Source organism: Pseudorasbora parva, chromosome 3, assembly GCF_024679245.1.
Source record: "Pseudorasbora parva isolate DD20220531a chromosome 3, ASM2467924v1, whole genome shotgun sequence".
Lineage (NCBI taxonomy): Eukaryota > Metazoa > Chordata > Actinopteri > Cypriniformes > Gobionidae > Pseudorasbora > Pseudorasbora parva.
Window position 1 is genome coordinate 33,392,194 of NC_090174.1, and position 9,351 is coordinate 33,401,544.

The 9,351-nt window shown below is 37.6% G+C and overlaps 1 protein-coding gene across 1 annotated transcript; it reads right to left on the reverse strand.

The window, feature by feature from the left end:
- Positions 1-834: 834 nt before the first annotated feature.
- LOC137070947 (complement C1q-like protein 4) lies at positions 835-5,355 on the reverse strand. Its single transcript, XM_067438533.1, has 4 exons — positions 3,723-5,355; positions 3,002-3,106; positions 2,733-2,873; positions 835-2,441 (listed from the first exon to the last, which is right to left on the reverse strand). The coding sequence occupies exons 1-4, from the start codon at positions 3,727-3,729 to the stop codon at positions 2,014-2,016; spliced, it is 681 nt and encodes a 226-aa protein (XP_067294634.1). The 5' UTR covers positions 3,730-5,355; the 3' UTR covers positions 835-2,013.
- Between the last annotated feature and the right edge of the window lie 3,996 nt (positions 5,356-9,351).

Consider the following 9,351-nt stretch of genomic DNA (forward strand, 5'->3'; position numbering starts at 1 on the left):
AGCAATGATATACATTTTTGGCGCTTAGTTTTGATTTGTGTTGATGTCAGGCACAGAGGGCCTTCTCACTCTAAAGTGTGTGTGTGTGCATATTTGTACACATAGTTGCTCTCTTATAAATTCCTGTAAACACTCCCAGATGTCTTTCTGAATTGAAGTTCTTTGTGTGTGTGTGCAGGGCGTGGGACTGGGGGGATAAAGGGTACTGAGTAACCAGGGCCCGAGGTAGGGGGGGGGCCTTAGAAGTCAGTTTTCTATACATACACATACATGGTACGGGGGCCCAGCAAGATGGTTTGTACCCAGGGCCCAAAATTTGGTGCTACGCCCCTGCGCGTGTGTGTGTGTGTGTGTGTGTGTGTGTGTGTGTGTGTGTGTGTGTGTGTGTGTGCGTGCGTGCGTGTGTGCGTGCGCGCGCGCGTGCTTGTTTTTGTGAAATATCAGCACACAAATGTGTATAATGGGAATGACACAGGTATTACAAGGAGAGGGTGAAATATGAGGACATTCACCATTTCCCCACTTTTCAAAAGGCTTATAAATCATACATAATGATTTTTTTGATAAAGTAAAAATGCTGAATGTTTCCTGTCATGGATAGGTTTAGGGGCAGGGGCAGTGTAGGGGGTTAGAAAATATGGTTTGTATGGTATAAAAACCATTACGCCTCTGGAATATCCCCAGTGTGTGTCTCTGTGTGTGTGTGTGTGTGTTATGAGGAGCTGATAAACAATAAAACAGAATAGGTCAGCTGGTTATGGTTGCCCATGTGTTTGTGTTTGTGAACAACTAGCTGATCTTATCTGCTATGGGTGTATCAACAGCCTTAATATCAAAGCAGTAATGTTTTGTTCTTTAGGAATATACAAAGTGCGTATTGTAGTTTGGTTTAATATGATTAATTCTAGTGATGTAATTATGTAACCTCATATAGGGTAATGTTAAAAATAATAATCACTCAAAAGTTTCTCAAATTACACCATTATCATATGGCAGAATGAAATAGGATTTTTATATTGCATTTTGCATGTTAGTTTAGGCTGCTGATGCCTCTCAGGGAAAATAAAGGGGTGTCTCTGTTGAGTCGATCAACATCAATGACATAAATAGAAATGTGTGAAGAGTTTTGAAAAGTATTGAGAAATGTTTCAGCTGTCACAATGCTGGTTGAAACAGAGGAAAAACAGGATCTTGATGCAGCGGTCTTTATTTGGTAACTAACTCAAAAAATGAACCAGGAACGGCACAACCAACTTTACATAAACATAACATTGACGAGGACAGACAGTGACCTGAAAGAAAGACCGAGCTTAAATGCATTTGCAAACATATAGGAGCTAACAAGCTAATGAACACAACACACCTGAACTGAGGAGCCTTCATTTGTAAAGAAACTGTATTTATTTATTGAAACTTTTACACTACATAGAACAATATGGTTTTATATTATGACAGTTAAGTTTATAATTTTACTCCTTTTTTAAGTAATTAACAAATATGTTGATTGGTATGAATAGGTACCGGAAAGGTCAATTATTACTAAGTAAAAATAAATGAAATAGAAGTTTAGGATCTTTTGGTTTTTGGAAGTTTAGGGTGTTTTGTTTATTGACTTTTACTTTCAGTAGATGCGTTTCCGCACAGGCGTTAATTTATGTATTTTACATAAACCATAATATTAAAAGTATTAACATAATATAATAATATTGGACATTTATAACATAAATTTAGTTTAAAATAATCTAGTTAAACAAAGGATGGATTTACAGTATCAACCAAATATTTAATATATGTAATTCTGGGGGAAGGAGAAAGTAAATGATGGAAACACAATTCTGTTTTATTTTATTAGTTCAACATCTGTGCATTATTAACATTTATCTTACAGTTAGTGTGTGTGTGTGTGTGTGTGTGACTGGGTGAGTCTAGGTTTGTTTATATGGTCGAATTGCAAACAATTGCATCTATGAGAGATCCTCACTAATATAGTCTGTGAATGTGTGTTTGTGCACATCACGCTGTAGCATACAGCAGAAAACCACTGAATGTGTTGTAATGATTCTGATCACCACAGAGCCAGCAGCCACTGTGGAGATTGATGGTAATGCGGTCGCCTACGCTGAGCTGCGCGAGTAAGACCGCTGTGGCCTGGTCCTCCTGGTCTTGATCATACATCTCCCTTAGTGCTGCTAGAGCCACACCGTTCCTCCTGATACTGGTACAGACGGACAGCAGTGCGCCTGGTGAGCCTGCATCGCTGAACACGGTAAATGCCAGGTTATACACGCCTGACCGAGGAACCGTGAACACACCAGTGGATGAGTTATAGGCCTCTCCAATGTTGATAAAGATGCTCTGATAGACGACATTTATTAACGTCCTTGACGGACCAATACAACGTCTTCTGTCGGTTAGACCCACAGAAAACGCCACTCGATTCTCTAAAGAATAACAAAGAACATGTATGAAACACATGTGTAAAAATAACAAAACAGAAATAAGGCCAACAGATTAAATGCATTTTTTTTCCTTTGTAGTTTCAAAACAGAACTTTTTAGTCTAGTCAGAGTTCTGTTATATTTTGACTGTTCAGTTTGTGCATCAAACAAGTCCTAGAAAAGTCTGCTACTTTTATCTTGCCCCATCGACTTTTACAAAATGTTTAAATGTTTATTTAAAAAACCAAAGATCCATAGAGGTTGTGATGATGTGTTCATAGCATTTGTGTGTACCTCTTATGTTTCTCAGTGTGTTTTGTGCTCTTGCCAGTGACTCCTCCAGTGAATTCATACTAGTGTTTAAATATTTTTCTAACTGCCATTTTTTCCTCTGCATCACACAACAACCACATGAGTCCTTGTCAATCAGGCATGCTAGGAAGAGAGAAATAAAGATATCAGTTGTAAAAATGTATCTATCTGCCTATCGTTAATGTCGCTGTTTATTTACATATTATGACAATATTATTAAGATTTTCAAGGAGAATTGCAATAACTCTTACGGTTGATGGGATCTGGAGCGAGGGTTTGTCCTGGCGTGTCCCAGGTGAAGGTCTTTTGCTGGCCGGACACCAGCGGCAACACAAAGAACAGCACAACACCTTTTCCTGATCAAATTGTTCACAAAGTGTAATCGCATTCTGCCGTAACTATGATGATTCTATTATACATTTTGTACGGCAAGAAAAAAAGAAAGAAAACTGAACTATGAGTTTAAATGTGTCACTTATAACTCAGCCTATGGATTCTACATCAGCAGACTTCCCCTTGAGCATAAGTTATTCATTCTTTCAGCTAACAATAAAAGTGCATTAAACAGGTCTATTAAACATTTCATAGAATTCCACATATTTTTTTGTACAAAATCTAAGAAAAGTTAACAAAAAACAAATGAATGGGCAACAATAGTATGCTTCTCCCCCTTAAATATTAGATGTCTTGATGGTCATTTATAATAAATACATTTCTGAAGTTTCTAACATTTTTTTTAATAGACTTGAGTTTTAGAATGAATTGTAATAACATTTTAATAAATAACATTTTAGATAAAATATTACTAAAGTTATTCAAGACTATAGTAAGACACACAATCAGCCTCTGAATGGTATTTTGTCCCCCTGAATGTTTAACAAATGCAATGACCTGCCAAGTTTGTAAGCTTACTTATTTTACTAATTATTTAGTAAAATAATTATTGCTAACTATTGCTAATTATTTTCTCACCTTTCATGGCTGACGGTTGTTTCTGCCTTTTGAGTCTCAGTGTAAGCAAGTGAAAATCTGTTTGTGTTGTGTTCAGCTTTATATCCTGACAGCACAACTCCTGTATTCAGGGGGGAGATTCAGGTGTATGTGTGTGTGTTTGTAAAGAGGAGATTTACATCTGCAATATGTATTTTTTTTAAAAATACAACAAAGGGGGAATCAGTTCCTGTAACCGTGGCTTACCTCAGATACACTGAAATATAAAACCCCAGATTTTTTAACTATAACACACAATACAATAACAAAGCCATGAAATATGATGAAACTGACCGCGAACTGCTATCTTTTCTAAGCAATCAAACATGCACTTTCCCAGGAAAGGATCTCTTTTTCTTATTGACTAAAGCCCCAGAACAGTTATTCAAAGGAACGCACCACACCTCAATACAACAATACAACACAAGACAGTCATAAAAATTATGCAAAACATCACAATAATGTGTGTTGTAATTTAAGTAAAGTATTCCCACATGGCATTTCTTTATTTGACTTTATTTGCGCCGTCTGATAAAGATCTCAGTGCATCACAGCTGAAACACACAGTAAAGCTCATTTATCCAGCAAACATATTAACACCAGCAGAGAGAAAGAAGTACTTAATGGGATAGTTTAAAAATGTGCCATTATTTATTCATCAAACCTGTAAGATTTCCAGGTTACACTTTATTTTAAAGGGGTGGTTGATTATTATTTCACTTTTTATCTTTAGTTAGAGTGTAATGTTGCTGTTTGAGCATAAACAATATCTGCAAAGTTATGACACTCAAAGTTCAAAGAAAAGGGAGATATTTTCTTTTAAAGAAATTGCTTTCTAAGGACTACAACAAATGTCCGATAGAGTCTACAAATAGCTTCTCGTGGGTTAGTGACATCACTAACCCTAAAATTGACATAAACCCCATCACACAACAAAGGCCATGTTGAGAAGAGGAAGAGTTAGTAGTGCTGCCATACCAAATATAGCTCTCTGTGCTGCACATTTTACGGAGGACAGCAGTTCCCACTTTAAAAGCAGAATATGTTGTTTATGGGCCACAACCTGTAAGCATGTTTTATTCTTTGTTGAATAGTTTCTATCATTATTTTTATTCTATAGCAAGGACGTAAACAAGGGAAAACGCTGTTTGGCTCCACTAGCCAAGTTACCTAATTGGTCATTCAAATTGATCGGACAAACACCTACAAACTTCTCTTTAATCCCACTAGCGAACTTTGAATGTTGGGGTTTGTTGCCGTTTAAGTGATCAGTGTAAATGCAGAAATGCTAAACATGGTCTTCTGTGTTTGATATGGCCACTGTTATAAGTCCATGATTTGTCTTCGTAATGGTCTCATCATTCTGGCGACAGATATTTGGCTACACTTGTTGTATAAAGACACAACGAATGGTGATATAAAGTCAGTAGCGGTCCCTTTGAGAACTGTACAACATTTGTTAGAACGTTTCTATGAAAAAAAGCTACAAGGCAATCATGTATTCTTCTGTACTAAAGCTTTAATCAGGCTAAAACTTTATATCAAAAGCTAACATAAACAGTAGTAGCATTTACAAATAACAGCGTATCTACAAAGTATAACTACAAAAAAACAAAAACAAAAAAAAACAAAAACAAAAACGTTCTGAAAAGTTCTGTAGCAGCTGTTCTTGCACAGGTTCTGATCAATCCTCTTCACTAATATTTTCTGTTTGATTCGGGCTAAAATTGATAAGGCAACATTGATGCCATTGTTTATTACAGTACACTTGAGCATATGCAACTAACCATAATGAGAAAGGGCGCGTTTCCAGAGTTGCAGTCAGCGAATCACAGCTCCCTGGGCCAGCTATCCAATCCAGGGCCATTACATATTTCTGTTAGACTGGGTAAACCCAGCCTGATCTGCCGGCGATTTGATTTCGGCCTGCAACTCAGTCTGGACACCTGTACATTCATTTCTACTGCTTCTGTTACAATTTTGCAGGAACCAATCACAGACTAACTTATCTACTTGCCGCACTATTGGTGGGTTTAACAGAGAAATGATGGGTCGTTCCCCATTGATCACGCCTCTTATGGTCTGATTGGTTGAAGGACTATCCAATTGTGTACAGAGTCATTCAAATAATGCTCATTTATTACAGCAGACTCCTCAGACCAATGTTCAATCTTAAATTGAGCTTGGTCTAGTGAAAGCCAGACAATATTTCTAAGGGAGAGGCTTCATAGAACCAGGAACTCAACAGACTGTTTTTACAACTGCTTTTACAAATGGCATGCAAGAAAAAAAATGTAAATCATGCAAACAATCTACTGTTTTGTTTCCTAGAATTTTAAATTGTGGCAACGGTTCACTATTTCATTCCCTCAATTTATAAATTGTGTGCATTGTTCACTTTTTAGTTTCTTCGATTTATAAATCGTGCACACGATTTAGCAAATCGAGGGAACGAATTAAGTAAACGTGTGCACGATTTATAAATTGAGGGAATGAAATAGTGAACCGTGCACACAATTTATAATTGATCGAAATAATAAATTGTGCGCACGGTTTAGCCTACTAGTTTTTTACTGCATGTCATGTGCAGGGCTCCGTAAGACACAGTGGTGTAGAATAAAGGTAAAATATGTGCAAAATAATGTGTTTTTTTTATGAAGCTTGAACCCATGTTATAGTGCACCCCATAAACACAATCAAGCCTTTGAAAAAAGCAGATCAACCACCCCTTTAAGGTGTCCTTGTTGCAGAGTAATTATATATTTAAGTACAGAGTAATATTATTTTCACAACATGTACAGGCTTAGGGTTAGGATTAGTGTTGGGTTAGTTGTGTATAATTATGCATAATCTACAAGTTAAAAGAAAAACAGTTAAATCGAGTGTTAAAACTGAAAACAAACTTCTTTTATGTTCCACAGATGAAAGAAAGTCATACAGGTTTGGAACAACATTAGGCTGGGTAAATTATGATATAATTAACTCTTTAACTGGTTGTATTTGGTTTTATTTAGCCTTAAATTTAAATATGTTAATTTATGAAAGGTAAGGTCAGAGGCAGTGCTTTTTAAATATCTGTAATATGAGGACAGATGACAGACTGGTGTATGACTCCAAATCTGTCAACTTTATTGCTGTTGCTTAAAGGGATAGTTCACCTGAAAATGAAAATTAGCCCATGATTTACTCACCCTCAAATCATCCTAGGTGTAGGATGATTTGACATGAATGATGATTTGACACAGGATGAGACATTCTTCTTTCAGATGAATACAATCATATTATATTCTTCTTCTTTCGGCTTTTCCCTTCAGGGGTCGCCACAGCGAATCAGACCGACTACCTTCATGTCCTCCTTCACTACATCCATAAACCTCCTCTTTGGTCTTCCTCTTGACCTCCTGCCTGGCAGCTCAGGCAGATCTCACGAAAATGCGTATAAATAGTACGAGTGTGCAATGTCGTGGAATGTATACGGCAAAACTCATTTTGGCGTGGCTATGCTACGCTGTTTTTCGCGTGCATATGTTATGCATTTTATGGCGTATTATACATACGAACCCCCCACCCCACCACCCTAATCCTACCCAAGAGCGCGTGCATTCCACTCGTACTCGTACTATTTATACACATTTACATGTGATCGGGTAGCTCTAACCTCAGCATTAAATGATAAATTATAAATTATATTTTAAAAAGTCTTGGCTCTTCTAAGCTTTATAATGGCTGATTTATTATAAGTCCATAAAAGTGCATATGTGTATGTACATCGTGCGCCACAGGGCTTCGGGGGGTTAATAGAGACCTTCTAAAGCAAAGTGCCACATTTGTGTAAGAAAAATATCCATATTTTAAACTTTATAGGCTAAAATAGCTAGCTTCCAAATCAACATGTACGAGTAACCCCTGACTCGAGCATCGCAAGCTTTGACACCTCTCGTGGATAGGCCTGAGAGACAAACTCAAGCCCCTCTTCTCTTATATCGAAATCCTCTGCCATTTCTCTTTAAAATTCTCGTTTTAGACTTCTAATTCATGACCTGTGTTTTGTTTTGCTCTATCCTCTGCGCTTCTGTGTTTGTCAATACGCATTCGTCAAGGGTTATTCTTTCGACAGATCGATAGTTTGTTATTTTAGTCTATAAAGTTTCAAATAACAATATTTTTCTTATACAAACATGCCACTTCCCTTCAGAAGGCCTTTATTAACCCCCTGGAGCCGTGTGGGGCAGTTATATGATGGATAGATGCACCTGTATGGGCTTCATAATCGAGACTCGAGATATAACTCTGAAAGAAGAATGTACACCTAGTGGCCCTCATTTATCAATCTTGCGTAGAAACTGGTGTATATGTTGGCGTAAGATTATGCTTACACTCCACTCACCGCCTGATTTATGAAACTGTGCGCACCTCTGCAATCCAGGTGTACGCAATACTTAGCCTTGATAAATGCGGCGGCTGAAAACGATCGTCATTAGAATAACACGCCCCTATATATTCAAGTCTCCGCCTCTCCCACGCCCTCATTTTACGCCATGGACACACAGAAGACGGCAAAGAAGCGAAACTTCTCCGACGTGGAGATCGGGCGCGCTCAATCATCTCACTAGTCCACTAGTCAGGGCACTGATTAGGATATAAGTCAATGGGCTGACTCCCTGATCAGTGCTCTGACTACTGAACTAGAGAGATGATTGAGACGCGTCCATCGAGACCATCACCAGGGAAGTGAAAAAAAACAAAAACGAAATTGTTTTATTTGGGAGTTTAAAGAGTGGGAATAAAGGCACAGACAAAAACAAAATATGGACCCAAATTACGAGTACTCTTAATAATGTGGAGGTTGAGAAGCGCACTCCAGCAGTTTAAAGCTGTTTGGATGATAAATTACAATGCATTATTTTACAGCACGTTTTGAAAAAATTAGCAATTTCGTATCACGGCACATGTATTGGGGTGTACAATAGTGATGATGATGTGATGTGGAGTACTACCATTCATTCACAATATTTACATGACAATTTGTAACATTATTATTATTATTATTATTATTATTATTATTATTATTATTATTATTATTATTCTTAATGACGCTTGTTATTCAGAAGAAGAATGCCGTTTTTATTGATTTTATTATTATTTAAAAGAAGGTGGTCATTTTTATTATTTTGTCAGTCTGAATTATTTTAGTCCCAGTCCGTGGGCAGCTGCCGGGCCAGGCGGGCCTGAACCGTCAGATAAAGCGCACAGGCTCGCGACTGGAGGAATACATATGCCTACAAATCAAACGCTTTGGTAAAGTCACACAAATTAAACATTGACGTTCATGTTACACAAAAATAAACACTGAATGTTGTTGTTGTGGTTTTTAACAGTGGGTCATATAGCATATCTTGTCAGTGCGTTTTGTGGTGTTAGGAATTGTTTTTCTGCGCATTTTCCCACTAACTCAAACGTGCGTACACCACCTCCTGAGCTGGCGGAGGATTTGAGCGTGCCGTACGCCAACGTCCATATTGATAAATCTCAAAGTCACCGTGGGTTTGGGTGTACGCAAGGTGTACGCTGGAAATTTGGTGTACGCACTTTTGATAAATGAGGGCCAGTA

Coding starts and splice junctions, on each gene's coding strand:
- LOC137070947 (XM_067438533.1), bottom strand. Junction 2,874..3,001: donor CGCTCCAGATCCCATCAACC/GTAAGAGTTATT, acceptor CTCTCTTCCTAG/CATGCCTGATTGACAAGGAC. Junction 2,442..2,732: donor CACACTGAGAAACATAAGAG/GTACACACAAAT, acceptor GTTATTCTTTAG/AGAATCGAGTGGCGTTTTCT.